Source organism: Temnothorax americanus, unplaced genomic scaffold (assembly GCF_048541705.1).
Source record: "Temnothorax americanus isolate GAGA-0224 unplaced genomic scaffold, ASM4854170v1 Scaffold8, whole genome shotgun sequence".
NCBI lineage: Eukaryota > Metazoa > Arthropoda > Insecta > Hymenoptera > Formicidae > Temnothorax > Temnothorax americanus.
The window spans coordinates 3,145,076-3,172,866 of record NW_027509802.1 but is presented as its reverse complement, the minus strand read 5'-3'; the positions used below and the strand labels follow the sequence as shown (position 1 = coordinate 3,172,866).

Here is a 27,791-nt window from a genome sequence, read left to right as displayed (position 1 = left end):
TTCTAAAGCGTTTATTGCAGTGTCACGTACACAACGAAAAGGTGTGAATATGAGTGTACATTGTATATGTAAATGTATGCGAGCATCGCAGTGTGTGTTGAGCTCGGGTCCGTGAGTTTGCTAAGCCCAAATGACTGCGGATCAGTCACCCCTGCAGGAAAAAAACAAGCGCGTTCGCTTCGAGTATTGAGTGTCTAAATGAAAAATTTGAACTCTAATGTATGTACACTAATAGGCGTTTGATATATATTTTTTTATAAATTGTGCGTTATTAAATAAGAATAAAATCAACGATTGTGCGTGTGCACTTAAAGTTACCTACAACTTATAAATTACCGAAATAGGTAAAACTCGACAAAAAACTGTCTTAATGCTAAAGAAAAAATTTAGCATATATATATTATTAAAAAATATAACGAATTATGGAAAGCTCTCCGGCTTTCACACCGAATGGTGAATCGCTGTCACAATTCCTTTTAAAGCACTTTTTTCTCATTCGTCGAGATTGTTTCGTGTTATTATCATTACGTGAGTTTCTATTTGAGATGCAAGAACACACACCGGAAATCACGTTCATCTATCAGTTGCGAAATAGCCGAGATATTTGCCGCGTGTACTGACAAGTACAAGTACGTATTATGGTAATCAGACTTCCTACAGCCACTTGAAACAATACCGCGTCACGTGTCGGCGGGGCTTTCTTCAGCGCTAAAACGGATACAGAAACGTTCTCCTTACGATCGTCGTACGTCGCCATCGGCGTCATCTCCGCCGCTGTCATTACGCATTTATTACGATAGGTCAGATAATGGATCCTAATTTGCCTCATTATTCATGCAAACCCCGCTTGCATCATAAAGACTTTTTCCTTTATCCTGCCTCTGCTTTCAATCGATATCTCACATTGAAATGCTCGCAATTGTATAACTGACTAATTGTAATGAGACACAGGTCATTTTTTGGTAGGATTAAATATGTCTAACTCGTCAAAAAATTCTTAGGCAAAAATGAAAATCTTATCTCAGTCTCTCCCAAAATAATCAACTCCATGAAAAACAATATGTAGAGAAAACTGATAAAGTTACATAAACTAATTAAATGTTTGGTAATTAAAATCATTGCAAAAAATGTTTCATTATATAACTTGACTTCTGAAAGACTTGCATATAATACGCGCATTCACGTTACCTTCGATTTACATATGAAATTCTTCAGCAATTATATTTTAAAAAGTGATCAAAAATACCATCTGACGCAATATTATTATCTTATTATCAAACAATTTAAGCTTATGGTACATCAATAAATTATACGCGTTGTAGTATTTAATTGTGTCATAAATCCATTTCTATCCTTTATTATTAACATTCTTCAACAATTTTATTAAAACAAAACTAGTAATAGCACAAATCACGAAAAATGTTTTCCCAGGTGATGTCTAAGACTTAAAGAGAATGTAGTCCAGCTTTACTCTTATTTCTATCTATTTCTATATTGAAAAAAAGTAGTGTAAAAAGATATAGCCAATTGATATCGATATGGATGTGAGGCATTTCCGTTCGTCATTTTTTTGGGGGGGCCTTTTAATACGTTGAATTTAATATAGTATTAATGATGTTGAATCATCTATAATTATCCTGGCAGAATATCTATGTTGGAGTCTGTTGCAGCTTTTAACATACGCGTGGTCTTATCATTAAACTGTAGGCTCTAAAGTCTGGTGCAATGCAAAAAGAGCCATAGACAGGAAAAATTACATTTAAACATGCGGTCGAGAACCCACTGCAGAAATCTCACCAGGAAATTATTCGCAAAGGAATAATTAAGAGTATGTTAAGTAAAATGCTTTGCTACGCTGCGCGTCTCATAAAATAAAGGCTTGTCTCGTTAACGTTTTGCGCAGTATAACAGTACATAACATAACATGAAGCGACTCTCAGATACGAAATGTATATGTATATGGTTGCGCCGTGTTTTGCTTTATCGATCTATCGTATTGAATTCCATTCGCCATATCTCATAATATATAAAATACGAAACATTTATCAAGTCATTTTTGGACAATTGTAACGAGACATGTGTCAAGCTTTGTAGTTTGCAAGAGCGTAAAATTATGCATTGAAGCACTGAAATACATTTTTGTATCAAATTTTTATATCAATTTTTTTATATTATTGTAATAAGTATTAATAAATAACAAAATACATCTAGCTAATTATGCTAACTAGAACATTAGCTAAGATAATGTTATTTAGTTTGGAATTAATTCTCTGTTTAAAAAATATTAGGAATATCTCTCAGGCCACCTTAAGACCTTTGGAATTATAAACAATCGCATATTTATAGATTACTACAAATAATATAAAGTATATGATAAAACTTATCAGCGAGTTCAGGTAGATTCCACTTTGACACAGAAATTTTTACTTTATTTTATGAATAGAATTATAAATATAATTGCTTGTAAAAGAGAGATATTTATTGTGCATTAAAATATTGATGTTCAGATTTAAAAATCAGCCTTTTAATAGAAAGGATTTCAATATATTGTTAGTTAGAAAATTCATCGACGAAAGAAAAGTAAACTTTGGATATTCGGTATAAATGTAAAATTATTTATATGTATATGTTTATTTCAGTTTATTTCCAGTATATTTTCCTTAATTACATCGATTTTTACACTCTGGATGGAGTTAGACATAAATAATTTCTCGTATACAAAAATACACACGATTGGTTATAATAGATAGAAGATAAATGAATTGTATATATTTTGACATACCAATAACCAGAGCATAATATTTTTTGGAAGTGTGGGGCATGTTTGCCCCACCAATAAATAAAACAAACATAAATCATTATCTTGCAAAAACGGATGGAGTGGTAAACTCGGATCTATTTTTCCCGGAATAATTTATTTTTTCGTTTATGTTAATTTCAATTTATTGAGGCAAGCTGTGCAAGCCCTACCTTCTAAAAATTAAGTTGTATTCGGTAAAAAAGATAGAAAGTCCAGAAACAAAAAATAATCCTTGTTAAATAAGTATACACTTAAGATAATAATGTTAAATAAGTACTGTTTGTATTTCTTTTGTGTATGAAAAATTATTTATGTCTGCCTCCGTCTAGAGTGTGAAAGTTGATATAACCGGGAAAATACAAATGTTGAATAAATACAAATATATATAAATAGAAATATAAACTTTAGAAAATATCGTTTGCTCATTCAATTACGAATTAATTCTTGTGTTTTTTTTGTATTTTACATTTTTAGAATAATTTAACGAGGATACATCTTTACTCGTCAAATTCCAAAGTCACGAACGCACCTCAATGGTGCATGATGTCGAATAACGTATTCGCTCGCGACAAGATTCTCTCGCAAAGATAACAAAGAAAATTTGTCGCCTGGCCAACCAGTCCCGGTATTCTGGTCAGGGACACCCTGCATAACACAGGCAGCGATAACAAAACAAGTTCTTTCCTTTCCCTAAAGAACGATCATCGATCAGTACTTTGCGAAACACGTTCCGTTGCGAGTTCGGGATGATCATGCCCCTGATCATTCCGACTGTCGGTAAGTTGAACATTCTTTAAATGTCACATATTATAAAATAAAATTCTAAGGTTCCGAACGAATTAAACGAGTACCTTTTGTTACTTCTAATTTTCCCTTTACGATCGTGGTATGATTCTAGACTAAATACTTTTGTATTGTTGTTTAAAAAGGTAATTAAATAAAGTTAGTTAAGTACACGTATAATATGTTGCTATGAAATTATTTCTCCTAATTCAACTTTCTGTCTATATGACATAAAAATTTGCTACCTTCTATACCTAATACCTGGATTGAGTCTGGTTTAAATACGTTATATATTTATACTTTTTTAATTCTTGCATATTAACATGCGTTTGATAAAATTAACAACATTTCACGTCCTGCATAATATTACGCAAGTATCTAGCAAAAGCGCGAGATTGAACTAAAAAAGGTCCGATTCAATCAGGTCATGCAAGATTTGTCGTATCGGGACGAGTTTCACGGGCCATCGGACTGAAACGTATGCTAGGGGCAAGGTACGAGCTCGTCAAGCGAGAAATGTTATGTCATAAGCGATCATTCTCGAGAGAAGCATAAAACAGGGCGGCTTATCGCGGCAATTAGCCGCGCTTTCACCTCCGGCCGCGATCCAGGCGATTCTTATCCTGAAGAAGCCTTATCTCGACGATGCAGACATTGCGCCGGAAGTAGAGGAATACGCGAATTTTGGAAGATCGCCAATCGTAGCAATCGTGCCGGATGTAGGCGAATGGTTCGATCGACGAAACAGGAGTCTGGCTGACTGGCTGGCTGCACTTTCAGGGAGCAACGTCCTGTCTACGCGAATATGGTCGCGAATGGAAAGGAAGATGCCGACGAACAAGAAGAAGCAGAAGAAATTCCGTTCTCTTGCCCGAACGTCTGTGCAAGGTCCGACATCGGCGAGCGAGCGCACCGATCGGCCTCAGCGATCGGAAGATTTTTACCTACCTTTGAGCCCCAGAATATATGTATACCGTCGCGTTGCATTCTCCCCATCCGGCTCAGCAACATCAATTAACTGGAATTTAACTGATTCTCTGACCCCCTTTCTAGACAGAATCTAGAAATGGATTGAGAATCAGTTAAATCGCAATTGAAATGAATCAATCTTTTTTGAAATAGGATTTTAGAAATAAGTATCGGATTTCTGGAGGTACAAATCGTTGACACATACATAAACGCAATGGAATTCTGATGTATTCAGGTTTCTCGCCGAAAAAGAAATGCGGTATTTATTCCATACAAGCTCACGACAGGTGGCTGCAACGTTTTACGATCCATCAAGAATTCTTTACATCGCTAACGCGTTTTATGACGTCTTTTAGCGATAAGAGAAATCGTCGATGGCAGTGCAATATAACGTGGTACAACCCGCGATATCCACCGTGAAGAACAGATTCTATTACGTTCGTACGTGCCTCTCGATCAGTTGCGATGCAGCATCGCAACTGATGCATCTATCCGTTATATTAGAGCACATTTAATATCATCGGGTATCGTGTCTCGAGACTTTGCGCTAAGTCGACGAACACGGCGAATTTTGCTTGCAGTCCGTATGCTGCCGCGGGTATAATCTAGCACAAGCAATGTCTTATCACGGGTCATGATCTGAAATAAATTGGTTAAGTTCGTAAGCAAAGGATTAAGATTCTGCCCCTAGTTAACATTCAGCGAGATCTAAACCATCAAGTAACAAATGACATAAATTACCAATGCAATATGCGTGTAGCATATGTATACCGAAACGTCACTCGAAAAGAACAAACAATTACCCATGTAGTCGATATTTAGATCGGATCTCATATCGAAACGCAGTCGCGAATTTGCGGATGTGACTCGAGCCACGCTGAATGAATATCCGCGGAATCGCGGGTGATTAATGCGAGAAGTCCGAGTCCCAATCGACGCGATCGAACAATTGGATTTTGAGTTGCCGATCGATGATCGATCGCGTCGCGGCACAGGTGCGATGTTACAACCGTTTTTGGCCCTCCGGAGAGAAATCACGGCAAGATTCGCCGCCGACGGGATGGGAGGCTGCGGGAGAGAGGGAGCCTGCAACACTCGCCGAACAATCGCGCGGGACGAAACCCGGTTTGGTGGAATTAAGCCTCGGGAATTTCGCGGGAATGCATTGCCGTGTTCGGCGCGACCAATTGCACGGAATGAAAATTACGGGACGCCGGTATGTCGTGCACGAAAACGTCGGGAGCAGAACAGAGGGAGAGGGAGCGGATTAATCGAGATTTTAATTGCGGGAATACGCCGCCCGCGGGGTGCAGCATCCGTATGTAAATACAGGAGACGTCGACTTGCATGCCTCTTCGCTTAAAACGACGCACGAATAAGGATCGTGGAAGATGTTGCTACGATGACGTTGATTCATGTGCGCGACGTGAGGGTAGTTGGCGGGGGGAAAAAAGGAAAAAAGTAAAGCAAGGTTTCGACCTATTCTGATTGAAAATCCCGGCCTAAGTGGCTCGAGTCGACCTATGTAACGAGAATTTATCGCTAATCGTTGACTCCAGTTACGCATAATACGCATTGTGCTGGCATAGGGAGGTAAATAGAAATCTCACTTCTCAATTGCGTTTGTACGACCAAAGGTCGAGTTATGTGCGTTACAATGCAATGGATAATAACGCGTCTATTCTCTTCATATCGCGCCAGTAATAAATGTAGAAGCATTGAATAAATAGCTCTATATCAGAAGCTAGTTTTTAATTTTCTCTCTCTTGCAGAATTTTCGAATAATTATAATTTGACGACCGAGAGCTTTATTAACATTTAATGTCATTCCGCTTTCGTTTTATAGCATTAGAGTAGTTTCGAATTAAACGGAAATTTAATTATCGGAAAAAACATTTAACGTTGAAGATGGAAAAAGTTCGATTTTCAACCCGAAACGTGTCGGAAAAAAGTTTCACGTGCAGATATGGGATTAAAATATCTCGTTTTTAACACTGCAATAATATCATTAAATGCTTTGCGTGCGTGCGATTCTTCGCGAAGTGCGAGATCTCTGTAATCATCCACCAGGGTTTACAGGATGAACGATGAGCCACTCTCTTACCTGTCCGATATCCCGCGTTGCTCAAATAAGCGGCGAAGGAGTGCGGTTCGTGATCTCGTTGCCACTGGGGACTGCTGCAGTTGTCGTTGTTCGTGAAGACCTCGTGATTGTGAACGTAACGACCGGTGAGCAAAGAGCTCCTGCTCGGACAGCACATGGGAGTGGTCACGTACGCGTGTCTCAGCTCGGCGCCCTCGTTCCTTATTCGCTTCAGAGTCCGTGGCATGAAGTTCAGCGAACCTGCGATGGACACGAAACGACCATTTTGGATAAGGTCAAACATGTACTCGGTTAATCTATAGACACGTCCATTGTTCCGCAATCGCTTAATCGCTTGCCGGCTTGGTGCAATATGCTCTGTTTGTTATGCTGAATGCGAACTATGCTCATTGCACAGGCTATACGGTCTTTACCTATGAACCATATAAAATGCATATTTGGACTCGTGAACTTTCCATAATAAAATATCAATTATTATCGAATTATAAGATCGAGAAAACGAAGATAAAAGCAAGTACTTTTCGTTAAATTTGAATTGTATTTCAGTAATATCTTAATTAATCTCGTTGAAAATTGAGGACGACATCGTTTCTCATTGAAATTTTGTGCTCCGAAAAGAAAGAAGGAAAGAATCGATTTTACACCGTTCGAAATATTTGTCGGTGAAAATTTCAAGCGTTGCTCGTAAACGCCCGTAGTCTACTTCGATATTAGCGGACAAATTAATGAAATAAATACACGTAATGTTCTGTGCGGCGGGCGTTATAGATAAAATTGCATATTGCACGCGTTTCTCTTCGGATACGTGTCGCGATATCTCGAAGCGAGCCTTCGCAAGGACTGAGACTAATATCGCGCGATGGCGAGATAAGGCGCCAGCAGGCTGTCGCACGCAATAAACAAAGTGAACTCTGTGTTCTACGTAGGCATTTATACACCGACGATAAATGAGTCTCTTAGAAATCAAACTGATCGACTCCACGAAATAAAAGATATAGAGAAAGTTGATGAAATAACAAACTAATGTGCTATCTGCTACTGAAACTGAGAAATTTACAGAAGGCGGAGTTGATCGGAGTTGATCTCAGCTTCCGAGAGGCTCGAGTAATCCAGTACGTCGCTACGAACCCAGTTCAACGTCTTGATCATCCGTCAGAATCAGTACAATGTTGGGCTTCCGCTCCCTGGGCTGCTGGTGCGGCAAATAGGGCGAGTTCGGCTGATGATTGTAATTATTATTGCTGTTGTAATTCGACTTGTGGAGGGAGCCGCGACGCTGCTGGCCGACGTGCGCGTCATCCGCAGGTCTGTCTCCGTCGGTCCGTCTGGCATTGACACCCAACAGGAGGAGGGCCAGAAATTGAAATAGCTTGCTCATGGCGGCGGCAGCGGTTGGTGGTCGTTTATGGACTGGCTACCTCAATCAAGTGTCATACCATGGTTGTGACTGGAACGGGAAAACAGAGCACGCATCACGTTAATGGGCGCGTGAGTCCGCGACGGTAATTGGATCGCGGCGCGGCAGAAAAAGAAAAAGAGAGGGTCTTAAAGAATCGTTCCCGCATCGTATATCTAGAACGTGTATCTCCGATCGAAAGAAAAGAAAAAAAAATTGAAAAAGACGACGAGATAATTGCGTGGAAGGAAATCGACTGTCATAGGAAATTGTTCCAATCGCAATTGCTGTTACTTTATTTGCTGTACTAATTGACGGAACTAACTCGTGTAAAGAACGTTTACGTGAAATATGTTTCGCGAGATTCAAATCGTAAACGTGTAAAATTAAAAAAATGTCTATATTATCTTAAATAAAAATAATTGCACATAAAAATAAATATTAACATTTTCAGTTATCAAACGGGATCTATAATGCTTTATAATAATATTTTTTGTCAAATAATATTTATAGATAAAACACAAATCTATATGATAATTATAAAATTACATTTAAACTTGAAATCGCTTAAAAATAAATCAGATCTCAAGATATTCTTATGATAAAAGGGAATTTTTACGTGTTTCAACTATATTATATTTTACCCGATTTTACCATTAGGTATTTATGAAATGTACGGCACATGATGTATATATACCGTACGATAGATATTCATTAAATGGCATTCCAATCATCCGATTGTGTTTGTGCGCGAGGTGCAATGCGATATGGTCACAAATGAAATTCTTGCACGACCAAAATGCGTTATAGGTAATCCGTTAATATACACGAGCAGTTTGGATGCGCAGTACGATAATTATCTCCAATAAACGCGGCAAATGATCCAGCATCGCGATCGTTGCACGCATCGTGCGAAACAATTAACGGGTCGCATTACTGGCGATTCGACACGATTAGCCACGGACACCGCATATGCTATGCCCATCACCATCAGGCTTTACCGAGAGCGAATGTGATCATCCGAACTAACTACTAAACACGTTTTGTTACTCAGGAATGAAAGATAAGAGATGAAAGACAAAAAAAAAAGAAATCATGTGACCTTGCCGGCTCGAGGAAGCCATCAGGGGAACGAGACTATGATCCATGTTTTATGGCGGGCTTTGTCGTGCTGTATGTTGCAAAGTTCTTAGGAAGAATTGGAAGAAAAAATAATAAATAGTCGGCGTGCAAACCTGAATTAATTATCCATTTGACTTACAACTAGCCGTGTATATTATTAAAATAAATCAGGAATATAAAAGCAAATTTTACATCTATAGCAATTTTATATAATTAAGTTTCTCGGCGGTTTTTCTGGGCTACCAATAAAAAAATTTCGCAAATGGTACTGCGATGAAACTTACTATGATTTTTTCCATCATCTCCTATTATCCAAGGCTTTATCGTTTGTACGTGAGGCGAATAAAAGAATGTAGGGTGAGTGCTTCGAGCAACAAGGTAGGTGGTATTTTAAGACATCTGATGGGAGCTAGAAGGAAATCGAATGATGCGAGAATCGAACGCGAATCCGATCGGGCTGAACGGTTAGAAGAATAATGCTAGAGCGCGTTTTCGCAGACAGTCAAATATGGATGGTTGCTTGGCAGGTAAACGCACGATGCTGAACGGAGAGTTCTCACGATTCGAGAGAATGTGCTAAGGAAGAATATTATTTGCGGAAATCACAGCGCCTTCGGCATCGTCGCGTATATATCTTTCCGTACGGGTCTTATTGCAACAAATTTTATTAGATTTCTCGTAAAGTACATCTCTTTTTGCCCTTAGATTCGATTTTTCAGAAATCGAATGATGCTTCGAAGCATGTGCGCTTACTTTTTTCTATACGTAGCTTGAACAAATTCTTTTTATACATAAGATTTCTATATTTTTTCTAATTTTCTAAAATATTTATATTTCCGCAACATCTTTGTTTCTTCTAGCGTAGATATAATTGCGCGTTTCCGATATCTGATTATGTTAAAATCACGTTTTGGATAACGTTACCGATTAATAGCTGCCTCCAGGTACAAGGGAGTTCCTCGAATGAACCACTATCAAAACGATCAAATTCGTATTGCGTCACAAGATACTAATATTGTATATCTACCCTGTATAAACCCGCACGCGCATATATCACGTGTGCAGATTAATGTATCGCTCTTTCGACCAACAGCAGAATCCGGTTTCGACACCTTAATGGTTACCCGCCCACGTGATAATCCTAACATTTGTAATTAATTCGGCTCTCGTATTTGCGATGCGATCTCCCAAAATGGTTTCCCGCGTCACTTCTCCAGAAAGAGCGCCACGATTAAAATAACTTATGCTCGATCGGACGTAAATGTAGGTGGATCGTAACGGATGTTGTATATTGATAAATATTCAAAACGCCTTCGTGCTTACGATTTGTGCTCAAATGCTAAAGATGTCACTAGAATTGTATTAATACAAATAAGATATAAACAAGTACAGCGCAAAAGTTCACGAATCACTCAATAAAACTGATCCGATAGCGTAAAATAATACAAGTAATTTCTGAAAATTAATTTCTAAAATTTTGCTAAAAAATGAACGTACCACTCACGTCTGCAGTTTACTATAATTTATAATATCTTATAATAAAATTGAACTCTCTCTTATATCGTTTCCAAAATCACGACTCGCCTATCTATACAAAATCATTTTTATATCGTAAATAAATTAATAAATAATTTCACTAGAGAATGGAGAAGTCTGGAAGAAAATAGCGAAATGTCTTTCAATTTTTATGCCCATATACCAAATCGACTGCTCTATATATCAAATTCAAAGTATCGATTTAAGCAAGTTTTTATCTATATTGCAGGATTCTCCTTTTTTGTTTATACTCTTGTGGAAAATTTATTTGTTATGCTGATGGTATTATACTGCTGTTATATGTATTCGCTAGTACGCATCCTTGGCGCTCACTTGGCAAGAGCCTCAATCCTGTCCGCGCGTAAAATACGATCGAGTCTACGAATAAGTACAAGCACGAAGAGCACCTTTGATATATACGCGCGAATCCGGCATTCGTAAAGTACACGCCGTGTATACCTATACGTATCCTACGCAAGGTACACAGTACTTGCTTGGAGATACCACTTGGATTCCACCTCGATCGGCGCGATCATTCGCGAGATTTCATCTCGTACGTATCCATGGCACCTTGCACGTTGTATTTCACGTCGATCGCGCAGAGAGGCGTAAGGATAATGATAATCCCAGATAACACGAACTATCCATCTAGTCGCGAGGTAAGTCGCTTCTCTACCCACTTATGTACAGGATATATCTTAAAATGCGAGTATCGTTCGTGGAATACGTAATACTCGCGAAATGACGAAAAATATTGCTTCAAACGTGCGCTTTAAAGCTTCTATCTTCAAAAATAAATATAAGATACTTCCGTTCTTTTATACATAACATCGAAGAAATAAACATATTAAAATAAACATATCGACTGGATCGACTTGCCGCAAGATTAATCTGCTAATCTGCATTAAATTAGACTTGAATATCGTTTAATAGCAAAAGTAAAAATAAATACGATTCAATAAAAACTGTTTAACATCTCTCTCTCTCTCTCTCTCTCTCTCTCTCTCTCTCTCTATCATATTTTTCGAATACCTATAACATATTCCGTAAGAAATACCCACGCTTCGAGATATCTATGTACGCTCGTAATCCTTGAACTCTTTTTTTACGTTCGTGGGAGTAGATACGTCTATAAAAATATCATCAGTGCTAGCATGTATAAACAGCATTACTTTTATAATTTAAAATATCTATCATTTTTCGATAAATTCATGATGAGAGAAAAGAAAAACAAGAAAAGAACAATAAAAAAATAGTAGAAAATTAAAATAATTTTCATGTTTAATAATATTCAAATAATTTTGTAATTACCCAGAAATGATGGCATATCATATTTTAGTCGGCCCGATCTGGCATAGTATATAGGTTATTATGCGTCACTAATTAGCGCCAAGTATATGCGCGCGCGACAAGTCGAGAGGCGGCTGGAAAGATATCCAGGGAGCAATGTCACGTTTGGCCCAGACTCGATCGCGAGCGCCTCTGATCCCGCGTTAATTACTACTAATTGATAGCCACCTCGTTCCTGGTCGAGCAGATAGGAGGACAACACAGAGAACACGAGCGACATCAAGAGGAAAAGCAAAAGCAGCGTAGATAATTCCAAGAAAGTCGCAATTTTGACAAAAATTGTATTTTATATTCTTTTTTTATTTACGAAGGACGTAGGTATAATATATCCAAGTTTCGATCGATTATTGTCTGCGAGTAGCACATTTTTCCAGACTATATCCATTTCGACTTCTCTCGGACATTCACATTTTCTTTAAAAACTAGTTATTAATACGGGTATCCCCCGCTTTTCGAAAGTTCTGTTTACGCCGCTTCGTTTTTACAAAAGATCTACATTAGAACCTGTTTTCGCTGACCACAAGAAATCTGAAGAGGATCTACGCGCGAATGTACTCGTAATTTATTAGTTCCTTTTCCAAGTAAACATGTACCAAACACGTTAAATAGCACTTAAGTTTTCTTGCAATAAGATATCGATCGCCAGGGTCATTATACCACCATAGCCTCATCACAATGCGAGAGTAAAGAAACGGCTCAGAATTTATTGAAGCCATTTATACATTTTTGAATGCCAAAAATTAAAAATTGTGTTCTCGTTACCACAGGCAAGAACTTAATTTTTTGTGACAAAAGAAAAACGGCTAACAATAAGTAAACATTCACTTGAAACCGAGAATATCGGATAGAACTCTGCGATAGAATTATAAGAGCTCTTTAGAAGCGTTTAAATCAATATAATTTCGATTTGAGCACCATTTTATAAACTTCAGATATCTCCCAGATTATTTGATAAAGAAAAATTAAATAATAATAAAAAAAACACTTTTGTTTTCCTGGTTGTATTAACTTTCACACTCTAGATATGGAGGGAGACAAATAATTTCTCGTACATAAAAGAAATATAACTTGCAGAAACAGTACTTGCTTAACTTTATTATACTTTAAGTACTTATTTAACAAGAAATATTTTTTGTTTCCTATCTTCCTATAGGACTTCCTATCTTTTTTACCGAATATTATTGACATAATTTTTGAAAGGTAGGGCTTTGCACAGCTTGCCTCAATAAATTGAAATAAACAAATAAAAAATTAAATAGATCCATAAGAAAAATGGATTCGAGTTCACCGCCCTAGTCACCTTCGCAAGATATAATGACTTATGTTTGTTTTAATTTATTGGTGGGGCGTAAAGCCCCACACTTCCAAAAATAAGAGTCAACCTACATTTATAAAATGTATATATATACATTTCATATATCTTCTGTCTATTATAACCAATCGTGTGTACTTTTGTACACGAGAAATTATTTATGTCTAACTCCATCTGGAGTGTGAAAATGACACAATAACACATACACAGGAAAACACGATTGTTGAACACAATAAATGTGTTGTCTGGTTGACAAAACTAACTCGTGAATATAGTCAAGTCCACAAAGTGTCCATCCATGCATAGGCACTACGAAACTGCGTGGTCAAGAAAAGAAAAATGGACCCGAGTTCACCGGTAGTAAGATAATAATGACTTATGTGCGTTTCAATTTATTGGTGGGGTAAAAGCAAAGCTTGTAAAGCCCCACACTTTCAAAAAATAAATTACAACGAGCTTAAAATATATACATACATTTCATTTATCTTCTATTATAACCAATTGTGTGTATTTTTGTATACGAGAAATTATTTATGTCAGACTCCATCTAGAGTGTGAATGTCGATGTAATTAGGGAAAATATATACTGAAATAAACTGAAAAATAAAGATATACATATAAATAAATTTACATTTATACCAAATGTTCAAAGTTTACTTTTCTTTCGTCGATAAATTTTTTAACTAACAATAAATTGAAATCCTTTCTATTAAAAGGCTGATTTTTAAATCTGAACATCAATATTTTAATGCGCAATAAATATCTCTGTTACAAGCAATTACATCTATAATTTTATTCATAAAATAAAGTAAAAATTTATGTGTCAAAGTGAAATCTCGAGTGAAATCTACTTGAACTCGCTGATAAGTAAAGTTTTATCTATATACTTTATATTATTTGTATATAGTATTCTCTAAATATGCGATTGTTCATAATTACTCTAGATAGAGGAAGACATAAATAATTTTTCGTACATAAAAGAAATACAAACAGTACTTATTTAACACATTATTACTTAAGTACTTATTTAACAAGGAGTATTTTTTGTTTCTGGACTTTCTATCTTTTTTACCGAATACAATATAATTTTTGGAAGGTAGGGCTTGCACAGCTTGCCTCAATAAATTGAAATAAACATAAACGAAAAAATAAATTAATCCGGGAAAAATAGATTCGAGTTTACCACTCCAGTCGCCTTTGCAAGATAATAATTTATGTTTGTTTTAATTTATTGGTGGGGCAAGCATGCAAGCCCCACACTTCCAAAAAATTTAAACTAGTCAAATATGTATTATATATACATTTCATATATCTTCTGTCTATTATAACCAATCGTGTGTATATTTTTGTATACGAGAAATTATTTATGTCTAACTCCATCTGGAGTGTGAAAGTGACATAATCAAGGAAGCAAAACTATTGGATGGGACAATTGTGTTGTTTGGCTGACAGAACTGTAAACATATAAATGTATAGCCGAACGGAAAATGTCCATCCATAGGTTCTACCGTAGTAAAAATATTTTGATTCTTGGGGCGGTAACATACACTTACGCAGAAATACTATTTCATATTTTCCTGGAAATTAATAAAAAAACAATGAGCAAATGCATAATAAAACGTTGTCAGTTTGATGGGGGGGGGGGAAGATTTTCGAATAACGGGGAAACCTGTATCCGATATTAAGAGATATCTACGTAAAAAATTATTTAGATACTAGTTCGCTATTTACGCTATTACCTTAAAACTAATACAACCAGAAATATGATCAGAACTTACTTTCGGGCAAATGAATTTAGAGAAGTAAACAAATGGCACATCATTAACGGTCCTCGCGCCGACACACGTAAATCCCGATCATGCGCGTTTGCCGCGCATATACTGTGCGATATCTCTGACGTCACTTCCTGGACAGAGTAACAGAAACGAACACACGCTGAATTTAGCACAATCAGATAATGTAACGAGTGCACACGGGCACATAGATCTTTTGACTTTCCGCAACGCGCGAGTATGCGTATGTATCATGTATGCCTACATAACACACGCATTGCATCCGTTTGTCATTGTTGAATTGCACCTTGCGGCTTGGAAATATAATCCTGCTGCTACTGTCTCCTTGCAATATAACGATGAGTGTCGTAATACACTGCGAAACTCTTCTATTATTAATAACAAATGCTGAGATGTGCGAGTTGTTTATTGCAGTTTTTAAAATTTATTACCGAAATCGAGATAGAAAATAAGAAAAGAAAAAAAAGCCAATTAGAAAAGTAATCAATTAGTCGTATATTAATAATAATAATAATTAATGCCACGACATAATGTAAATAAAAAACTGTCTGAAATAGTATATTTACAAGGGCCGAAAGTTGAATTTTCGGCCCTGCGCGTCATGATGCCCCGAGGCGAAGCCGAAGTAATATATAATTATTTCTCATTAAATAATTCATATTTTGTTTGATATACTCTTAACGTTATTTTATACAATATCTAGAAAGTATGCACAAGATTTTCAAGATAACTTCTAACATATTTTATAACAAAACTGAGTAATTAAGGAAAATTGATTTATTTAATACTTATAGATAATACACACTTATTATTAATGATTAACTAAAATTATAATACTTTTTAATGTCAGCTAATATTTTATTTCGTTCATCAAGTCTGTATGATTTTGTTAAAATTGCCGTTTATATTGCAATGCACCTATGTTCCAACTATACATTAATACATTAGCGTTGTGATTGAACAGATTCTCCTGGAAAATATCTAAATTTTTAAAGTGTCCGTCCCGAGTTTGTCGTCCCATGTTACTTTCGCGAGATAATGACTTATGTTTGTTTCAATTTATTGGCGAGGCGTAAAAAAAAGCTTGCAAAGTCTCACCTTCCAAAAAATATCATAAACGTGCCAATATTTATAAGTTGTATAAAAGTAAGTTTTATAATATAAAATAAATCTAATATTACATTTCATATATCTTCTGTCTATTATAACCAAACCGCGTCTGGCTTTCATTTAGCCCGCTTCTCTTATACTCGTTGATATCCAACAGAACTTTATGTTTTTCTTTTTCATTTATTTAATGTTTCTTTATCAAATGATCTAAGAGATATTTGAAGTTTATAAAATGGTGCTCAAATCGAAATTATATATCGATTTGATGTTTGCAAATTGTCATTTAATGTCTTGATAGAGTAATGATATATAGCCACTTGCTATATGTGCTTCAAATCCTACTACTAATATATTGCGACGATAAAAACTTATGATTTATATAATGATATTAGATAGACACAATGTGCGAATATGGATTAAGAAACGCAACAATAAAAACACGAAAATAATGCATTCGACACTCGAAATGGACACACCGGATCGAGCAAATTTAATACAAGAAACGTTTCCTGTCTCGCATTGCCTATATCCATGTGTACATCTGCGTGTGCATAAACGATCGTATATATGATGGCTATTTCCTGTGTCTGCTTTGATACCGCATGTACTCGTCAGCTAATTACTCAAACGTATCGGACATGATATGTGTATATCATTTCAATCTGCAGATCCATTTATTGTACACAATTTTCCCGAGTAATGCATGCGAGAAATATTTTACAATCGTATAAATTCTATCTGTATATAAATCCGACAACAAAGCAAAGACTATTAAAATTTTGTGACACTAATTTCAGAAATAATGTGCGATTAAGTTAAAGAAGAAAGAATGTTTTCTCAAAATTTCATTCATTTTATTCGAGCATTTCATTCATTTTGTTCGGATTTTCAATATTAATTAGTAATAAGCTGAAATTGATCTTTTATGAGAACAAATTTTATTTGAAATGGGAAACACGAGATTTTACTCGCTCCCAAAAATGTATACTCGCAAATTTGTAATATATATGCAATTTTCTCTATGACAGATAGAAATCATGTTTCATTTCATACTAATGTACTATCAGTACTATGTTTTATTATTAAAAACGCGTGACGCTCACAGCAAATTGTATTTGTATTTCTTAATAGCGGAAAGAGAGCTGTCAACCATCGCCTAATCTTGAAGAGACTGGCGTCGAGACGATTGGGCAATTCGTGGCAGCCGGCACTGTTAACGACAGCTTTCTTCGTCGATACAATAAGAGACCGAGACCGAGGTCGAGGACGATGACGAAGGGCGGAACGCGGACGAAGGATGAAAGGGGCGTCGAAGCCGAGCCCGACGAGCGTCCGCGGAGCGTGAAAATGAGGAACGACGAGGGCACCGCATGTATGACACCACAACGACGTGTGGGCGGTTATTGTTTGGCTGAGAGACCGGAGATTTCGAGGGAGAGATCTCTTGAGGAGAGCACAGCGCGTCTCGACAGCCACGAGAGAGATCGAGATCATATCGCGAGAGCGGAAACTCGAGGACCCCGATTAAATGAACGTGCTCCGTTCGCGAGATAAAAGAAAAGAGAAGTGGAAAGACGAGATGGTTCCTTCTTACAACAGATATCAAGGGACGCGAGGAAGATAAATCAGAAATTACGGAATGCAAAGACGAGAGGAAAGAAGTATCTATATCTCTCTGCTCTTTCTCGTTATGTCCGTGAATGATAATTTTAAAAGCTTTTGAATTTCCGCGTGAAAAGTGAAAATATATTAGACGTCCGCAAACTCTCTACAATCTATTCGTGATGTTTACATTAAAACTTGAAAATCTTTCGTCCAATTTTAAATGGGCGTTATTAACAGATCGCTGTCTCAAATATACATTTTATTATGGATGACAGATTACTTCATACGTATAGTTCTGGGATTTTTCATGTCTTTGAAAAGACAAAGAGATGTGAATGCATCTTCATATATCATTTTCAGCTCATAAATGCTTCATAATAACATCTCTCGCGCGAAGAATTTAACCAAGAAAAATGTCAGAATTTTAAAGCTTTATTTCTCTATACATGTATATATGCCCCGGTAATTATGAAAACAATCTAATAATTTTGGAAAATCCAGATAATCATGTACTGTATTTTATATTGTTGTAACACGTGTTCGTGAAACTTTACTAGAAAGTTAGCGTGACAGCAATAAAGTGTTCAAATAGATTTTCTTAAAAAATTAAGAGAAGGAATACCTTTTTGATATTCAAAAGTATCTGATGAATCTCTTAATGAAGTGACAAGTGGTTTATGTTTACAACACACTGAACGGTTTACGGAATAAAAAATCTGATAGGAGGTTTAGTAGATGTCTCATCTTGATGTGGTGAATAATCACGTAGAATTAATGACAAGAAAGTAATATGTAGCGAAGATCGCGCAGCACGATGTCCGTACACGTTCGCGTCGCACATGCGAGAAGATGACGTAAACCGTAAAGGATGACGGCGAAGGATAAGGTCGGCAAGCGAGTCCGTATGGAGAGGAAGATTGAGGCTTCTCTTGCAAGAAAATGACGGAACGAGAAATGAAGAAACGCGGAGAATGCCAGACTGCTTGGCGGCGTCGACTTTATCGGCCTACGCGACGCTCCTCTTCGAGTCGCGCGCGTCTACGTATATACGCGTACACCGAGAGGTCCCTTCCCCCTTCCATCATTCGCGTCGACATTAACGTGTAAATATGGCATGAGTGAAGCGGCTTTACCGTGAGGAGAGACAGCACCGATTTCACCGGAGATGCCTCTGGTGAAGACAACGTGTATTTCTCCGCGCGTTCGATATTGTGTATACACTCGAATTGACACATATCCGTGGGATCTCAATCATTTAAATACCAATCCTCACAAATCACGAATACGTCTTGTGAGAATTAGTCTGATGTATCTTCCCATTTACCGTTAAAAATATACATAATATTGCAATATATAAATTATCTCAGAAATATATCTTGATATACTTTTTTTTTTAGAAGTATCATATATTTTTACTTTAAAGATTATTAAAATATTTATGCAGTCTATATTTCTAATTTTAAAAGCTATAAATATATACACGGTTATATTTATTATTTCTATTTTGCCACTCTTCCTGCTCTCTGCTTTATATACGCTACATAAATTCTATTTTATTAAAATCATATATGATCTCAGAAAAAAATTCTCATCCGTATATCTCGTACGCGTGTATAGACGTTTTATGAATGCGCGCTTAACGATGAAATATTAATGTAGATTTATATGCCCAATCCACGCTTCGTTCGCAAGATTCTTCCCGCCGTGAAAAAAATTCAATAGTTATTTATATATCATCCCCATTCATATAACGTCTATTTTCAGCGTCGATCATTTTATTATTCAGCATTTGGCAGAGCTGCAATTTATTGCATCATACCAGATTAATCCAGGCAATTAAATTACAACGATTAAAACGTATAAAAGAAGGGCTGATATAACAGATGATCATATAATACTGCCTTAAATAAGTTTGTTTTCTGTTCATTGTTTATGCAAAAAGTTACAATTTCGGTGTAGATCTTTCGGTGTAGATTACTTTTTAATAGAATATTTATTATTACGTGATAATGATAGGACGGATGATCAATATGATACGTATGTTTTCACTACGCAGACAATTTCGAGACACACGCGCCACACTGACGACTGCAAAATTGCATTACTTATCCGGTATCAAGTTCGTTTCTCGATTTTCTCTGAAACGCACGTCGTTTTATAAATAATCGTTTTATAAAGTTGCTTGTAGTGATTATAAGAATCGTTTTTTTTTCGTATAATTATAAAACCTGACTTAAGCAACGCTTAAGTTAATTAGATGATTGCGTAGCCTCTTGACTGATGCTCGTATAATTTGCATAAATACGCGTGTCGCGGTAGATGATATAAAACGATATATAAGAAAGCAAAAATGTTTCTCTGAATTTGTTGTTAAACGGCAAAAATATCGCCGGGCATTGATTGCCCGCAGTATCGCAAATACGTGTAGAAATCTTCCATGCCAATTATCGTAATAATCCTGGATAAAATGTTCATAGAAGCGGGGTCGACGTAAATTAAATCGCGAATCCGAGAAAGAATCGAGTCTCGACAGGTTTCAAACGAGAAATGACGCGCTGCAGATTTTAACGTCATGTCAGCATTGGCGACGGCTCGTGCACTTTAGTTAATGCAGCGGTTCGCGGTTAGAACTTCTCGTAATATCTCAGTACAGGAGACACAGTGCGAGAAGTGTGTTGCCAGTTCTCTTATCGTAAGAGCAAATTTAGCATTCACGTAATGAAAATTTTACGTCAAGATAACTAGAGAAAAAATACGCGTGGCAATTAATCATTTGATAAAAAAAAAGAAGATAAATATCTCTCAAAGCAAAAATAAAAAAGATAGATCTTGTATGCTTATTTGAGAGAACAATTTTGTATAACATTGAAATCAGAAATCTAAAATATTGTAATATTTATATTGTGATATAATAATTCACAAATTAATGACTGTATATATGTGTAATCCTTTAGCGAAAAGTTTATATCAAACAATTAGGTAAGTAATCTGATACAATTTAATATAAACGCATAAAGTATCTCTTTACGAGCGGTTATCCATGAAGCGTTATGAGAAAAAAATGTACAAGTTTATGCATTTGTTCATGTTCAGCTAATTGCTCGATCTCGACCAAGCAATTAAATTCATTAGAGCAAAATTACTGGTTAAACGTATAGATACTATATCGGTATAGCAAGTCGCTTATGTCAATTTGCATACTTATCGCGCACAGCCTTTTTCTCTTTCTATGGCTCGTTAAATTATTCTAAAAATGTAAAATACAAAAAAAAAACAAGAATTAATTCGTAATTAATGAACAAACGTACGATATTTTATAAAGTATATATTTCTATTTATATAGATATATATGTATATATTCAACATTTGTATTTTCCCGGTTATATCAACTTTCACACTCTAGACGGAAGCAGACATAAATAATTTTTCGTACATAAAAGAAATACAAACAGTACTTATTTAACACATTATTACTTTAAGTACTTATTTAACAAGGAGTATTTTTTGTTTCTGGACTTTCTATCTTTTTTACCGAATACAACATAATTTTTGGAAGGTAGGGCTTGCACAGCTTGCCTCAATAAATTGAAATAAACATAAACGAAAAAATTAATTAATCCGGGAAAAATAGATTCGCGAGTTTACCACTCCAGTCGCCTTTGCAAGATAATAATTTATGTTTGTTTTAATTTATTGGTAGGGCAAACAGGCAAACATGCAAGCCCCACACTTCCAAAAAATAATCCCTTGTATATATATATATATATATATATATATATATATATACAATGTCTATTGAGCCAAAGGTCCCGGGTTCGATTCCCGGTAGAGCTAGAAAATTTTATTCGCTCGTTCTCCTCTCGGAAGGCAATGGCAAACCACCGAGAGTATGTCTTGCCACGAGAACTTCTCTAAAAAATTGCCGTTCGAAATCGGCGTTAAACTGTAGGTTCCATATATATACATTTCACATATCTTCGGTCTATTATAACCTATCGTGTGTATTTTTGTATACGAGAAATTATTTATGTCTAACTCCATCTAGGGTGTGAAAATGACAGGAAAACACAATTGTTGAACTCAACGAATGTGCTGTCTAGTTGACAAAACTAACACATAAATATATAGTCGAGTCCACAAAGTGTCCATCCATAGGCACTACGAAACTACGTGATCAAGAAAAGAAAAATGGATCCGAGTTCACCGGCCCAGTCACTTTCGCAAGATAATGACTTATGTTTGTTTAAATTTAGCGGTGGAGCGAATCATCAAAGCCCCACCTTATCCAAAAATATATATCATTTATACTAAGTGTACGTACATCTTGTAGATATTCTGTCTCCATTATAACCAATTGTATGTATTTTTGTATACGAGAAATTAATTATATCTACTCCATCTGACATATAAAAGTTAACATAGAAGGTGTGCGTTTGTATGTGTGTGCACCTATTATATTATGTGAATCTTCACACTTCATATGGAGTTCGATATAATTTCTTCGTTTCCTTTCAGTTACAAAGTTTAGAATAACATAAGCTTTCAGTTACAAAGATTTTTATAAATAACACAGATTATTCGTAAAATAAAAATTATATAAAGCATTAATTACACGGACATGTTTACACAGATTTGTTAACATGCTAACTATATTTGCTTGATGTATATATTAAGTATCACTCTAGCAAATATCTTCCTCACCTTTCATTCGAAATCAACGATTATCACGCGATTAGAGGAACTTTCCTCCTAGCAATTATCTCATCTGCAGAATTACACAGTGTGCATTCGTTCCGAATCTACACATCTTGGAAAGTGGGAAGCCCGAGGCGGCGCGGGCGCGGCGCGGTCAGAGAGTTAATCGCCCGGTAATAAGCGACGAACTAATACCGTATATCGTCCGACAGGCAAAACTCCCGCTCACAATTAAAGCAATTGGTGAGCCGTTTAAGTCACTTTTCTGATCGCTTTCCCTGCTGGCGCGTATTCGCGGGATTACGGCCGCAATTTGCAATCGCATCATTGTAAATTATAATGCTGCGGGAGTGCGTTTCTTGGGGCATCTCCTATTTCGACACGGGACACGCATATTCGTGACGCAACAAACCTCGAGTTAAGTATTTATCCTTCGGAAACGCTACCTTGGTTCCACTTAGTGAGCACGCATAGTATCCGCGCAGTATTTCTTGATCTCGTATAACGCATTCGACATGCATACGAAGAAATGCTTTAAATGCGGATATCCTCTCAATTGGTAATCGGAAACAAAGAAATGGAATTTTCATCATAATTGATAAAATGATGCTGGAAGTATGAGGAACTACACACACGCATCTTGGTGATTCGGGCGAAAACAGAGGATATACAAATTGCTTAGAGCTAATCCATATTATCCTAGCATGGAATTGCAATAATAATATATCTATAGTGCGTTAAGAACATTGTAACCTATACTACGTCGAGATAATTATTTGATTTGGATTGGATTTTTTAGGTACCACAATTACGTTTTATAATACCAATCTACAAAATATATTCATATTCATATCTAAAATATATTCAGCTACGTACGGCAGTCTAATTTTAAATTTTACTTATGCAATACAGTCAATATTACGATCGAAATTAGCATGGAGATTTGTAATTTGAATTAATTTTCTGAAATATATCTATCTATATAATTTATATATATTCTAAACAATTCGCGAAATAGGAAATAAAATTATTTTATAAAAATATAAGTAAACATAGTTTTATATAAAAACAGATAATTAATAGATATATCTCATAATATAAACAATTTATATAAATATATATCTTCGTGTATAAGAGAGGAATACATTTTCACATTAGAGGAATTACACGATGAAAATTTAATGCTCGATATACAAAGCATTCTATGTGCCGATACTGAGTTATACTCACGTGCAACTTGACGCATGTAGCAAAAGCGATTACGGCAATTCTAAACGTTTCTATTATTCATAAATTACTTCCAGCAGAGCGATATTTTTGTGCCAACTGCCATCGCCATCGATTGATCGTTGTTGTTCGCGAGTTATCGTACGATCGTTTAATTTTCCTGTAGCAATTTTCCGAGGCAATTTACAATGCGTATGCATATCTTGTTACAAACAAGAGGTGTTCGCATATAATTACCAGATAAATGTCGAAGAATATTGCATATGTATGTTTTTAATTAATGTAACGTACCCTGATGGGTGGCGCCAAGGAATCTTAATTGGATTTCTAGCTTTTCTGCATTTTTTCTGCGATCAAGTTACATAGTTGCGGCATGTCTTTTTTTATCGCATTTTTCCTTATAATTATCACAGATCGCGTATAAAATTTCCAGATAGCATTATTTAAATATCCCAAAACTACAGATACTTAAAATTCCTACCGTTAATTTTAACAACAGATTCTTTGATATTACATGCAATGTTTAAAATGTTTAGTGTTAAATATATTTAGCATTTAAATATAAAATCTGTATTTTCGCGTTGAAAAATGCGCGGCTATCTTACAATCAATCGCGTGATGTAAATTTTATATTTATGTTACGTTCATAACAGTTTGATCCTACGCGTACTAAATTGATAAAGTATTTTCAAATTGGCTTATTTTTATCAAACGTTTTGCTACTAAATAGAATTCTCTGAGAGTGACAAATTGTTTTTGAACTTTCGGTACAAACTAAGACAATGTAATTTAAGATGAGACAAATACAAACAATCTCATCAAATGACATAATTGACATAAATCATAAAATTGCCTAACTATTCATAGATGTTTTTCGAAAAAAAGAAGAAAAACAGCCAAATCATTAGTACAAGACATAAATTACAAATAAGAATCCCAATCTCGCGCATCCTCCCCGATTTTCCCACGACAATGGCTATAGGCACGTGACAAAACGTTTAGTATCATGATTCTCAGAACTCCGTTCGTATCAAGAAACAAAGCTGTTTACATCACGCTTACCAGGAGCTGGCGTACATTCTATGGCTGATGGCGACGTAATGCGCGCTCCTGCTCGAGAACGTGAAAATAGCTTTCCCACGAGTTACCAATTCAATCGCAACATTTATGTCTTTCTTAACTCCTCTTAACTCGGCAAAGCGATATAACTCAAAGGCTCAATACGGGACGTACGAATTGCATCGTGCTACGTTAATTTATCTATGCCCCGTTTTGACGGCACACCCGCTGATTGTGAAATATGAAAGACTTAATCGACAGGATGCCATTTATTTTTGAGCATAGTGCCACTCTAAATTCATGACGATAATGTATAAGATGTTAAAGAAAAGAAAACTGAATTTAGAAGACGCATGAAACTGAATTAACTATAAATTTTAATGTCCTAATAAAAAAATTAGAATTTTGTTAGAGAAAAGTCTGATATCAGCTGAAAAATAAATCAATTTTTAATTGATCATAATCCGAGAACAATTTATGCTTCGATATACCTACTCATTCAAAATTAACGAGAATCTTTTATCATTACCGGAATTAAAATAGTAAATTACGTAAACAATCTTTGCAGACAAATCTTATATGAATGGCTATATGAAGAATGTCATAATTATCAATATTTTAATAACGTGGAGATTAAATACAATCAAAAATTCTAGATGCAAAAATGTCAAGAATTGTTTTAGAGTCATAAACGATAAAAATTGGCTAATAAAACCCATATCAGATCCGTCATTTGTTATTATTAATTCTCACGTATTATATAAGTATTATTATATATAAATTATAATAATCAGCTAATATTGTCAAATTGGTTACTAATAACAAATTTTATTTGCTATTAGTTAAATAGACAATAAAAAATTAAAATAAAATTGGCGCGTTCTAAAAATAAATATATACAATCAATAATCATTAGCATATATCTTTTATTAAATAAATTGAATTGCGGCATGTCTATAAATTCAACGTTCTTCTACTTCTACTACTTCTACTACAAAAATTCAAGCTTCTCTCTTATACATATATAAGTGCAATAAATCGGATACAATAATTACGTATTCGAGGGTCAGCTTTAATCTATCCTAATCTATTCATTTAAAATAATAAATCTATGTTATATTTCTCCGTATTATTTTTACGCTATTGAATTGATACATAGATAAATTTAGATACATCAGACGTCTTATAGATATCTAATACAACTTTCACAGATCCATTATCGTAAATTTTTAGTAAAAAACGATTTCTTCCTCACGATGCGTGACAGCGGAATTGTAGTACGGATTGTGTTGAATTGTAAAATGTAACTATACCGAAATTACAGTAATGCATAAAATAATAAATAGTTCGAATAACCGTCGCGCATGTAAAATAATTATCAACGTCTTATTTTGTGACAAATAAAAGATAGTTACTCACTCCATGATTATTCCATCGTTCAATGTCTCCTCCTAGGCCTTCCTCTTTTCTTTCGTTCCTTTATAGAACGCGTTAATCACACGATACTTGCACAGAACTCCCGATATTGATTACATGCGATATGTATTTTAGTACATTGCGAATAACGCGAAGGAAAATTTAATTATGTGATTCCTTCGAAGGCATGCTTGTAGGCTTGTATTAGAATAACGGAATTTCTCGAACGACGAGGAGCTTTAATAAATTATCGATATACCGAATTTGTATAAATGACAAATTAAAAACTGATTACTTATTAATCAGACAATCGTGACGCCGCTTATATCGAAGTGCATTTGTTCCATTAATGACCGAGAAATTCGTCGACGATTTCGCTTCAAAAATACCAAGCGCGACGCGAGATACAAAAATTCAAGTAATTATATCGCAAAAGAAAGAACTATCGCTCGTGGAAATTGTGTTTAAAACAACAATTCCTTATCGCTTTTCGAGTCTCATCAAAAATATATTTCGGTAAATAGCCGTCGCCACGATATACTCGCGAGTCGTTGACCGTAGTCGTTAACCGTGCGAATTAATCGATCGTGCGGGATAAACGTCGCTAATTGTTTGTGGAAAACGATCGCGTTATCTCTCGGCACTTGGTGAGCACGTATTTCGAAGGATAATGATACGAGACGACACACGGAGCAGCTCACGCCGCCACCTGCTTACTCGAGTCTCGCCGCTCGAATGACAAGGTGAGCGCGCTCGCGCTCGCCGCGCCGCGAAAAAAAAAACAAAAACACCTAAGCTCCGTCGCGTCACACGCGGCATTCCTATGCCTAGCCGTTACAAACAATTTAACGTACGGGAAATATTAAACGCGTATTATAAACAAATATTCTTTCCATTTCTTGCCATGCGTTTCCAAATCAGCTTCGATGAATGAAGCAGTATACTATGGCCACTATGGCATGTTAAAGTCTAGTATTTCTTTTGAAGAGATTTACCTTATTTTAACCGAAAAAAGACTTGTATAAGTTAATTAATTATATTATTATTGCCATTACGTTCATTACATGTATGAGAAAAATAGAATTCTGGCATAATATAAACGGAAAAAATTAAATTGTCGTAGAAAATATGTAGTAATTTTTTTCGCACACAATTTTACTCCTTCCAGGAAGTCAAAATTTGGAAAAAAAAAATAAATTATAATTTCCATTTTTTATTACAAAATAGAAAGAAAAAAGAGGAAGAGAACTTTATTTCTTTTAATATTTAGATTTAACATTAAATCTAATTCTTTTCAAATAAAGTAATTAATAAATTTTTAAAATTTCTTTGAATATGAAATAATTTGTATAATAACAATTAATAATTGCTATTAGTAATCAACTTATATTAGTTATTATAGTAAATGTACTTGTATATTAAAGTTGTGAGAGTCGATAACAAATATATTATCGATTTTCGTATCGAAATTTTCAAGTCTAATTTATTTCCAAAATATTAAAATATCATACGAG

The 27,791-nt window shown here is 35.4% G+C and overlaps 1 protein-coding gene across 4 annotated transcripts in view; it reads right to left on the bottom strand.

Moving 5' to 3' along the window:
* Sulf1 (Extracellular sulfatase Sulf1) overlaps window positions 1–27,791 on the bottom strand; it is a 70,921-nt gene that overhangs the window by 25,209 nt on the left and 17,921 nt on the right. For 2 of the 4 annotated variants that reach the window (XM_077423465.1, XM_077423467.1), the window contains exons 2-3: window positions 7,785–8,103; window positions 6,657–6,896 (exon numbers count right to left, since the gene is read on the bottom strand). In XM_077423465.1, the coding sequence (XP_077279591.1) occupies window positions 6,657–6,896; window positions 7,785–8,034 (490 nt within the window). In that variant the 5' untranslated portion in view covers window positions 8,035–8,103. Of the gene's footprint in view, window positions 1–6,656; window positions 6,897–7,713; window positions 8,104–26,280; window positions 26,971–27,791 lie in introns of those variants that run through there. The other 2 variants (XM_077423466.1, XM_077423468.1) reach the window with 2 other exon arrangements.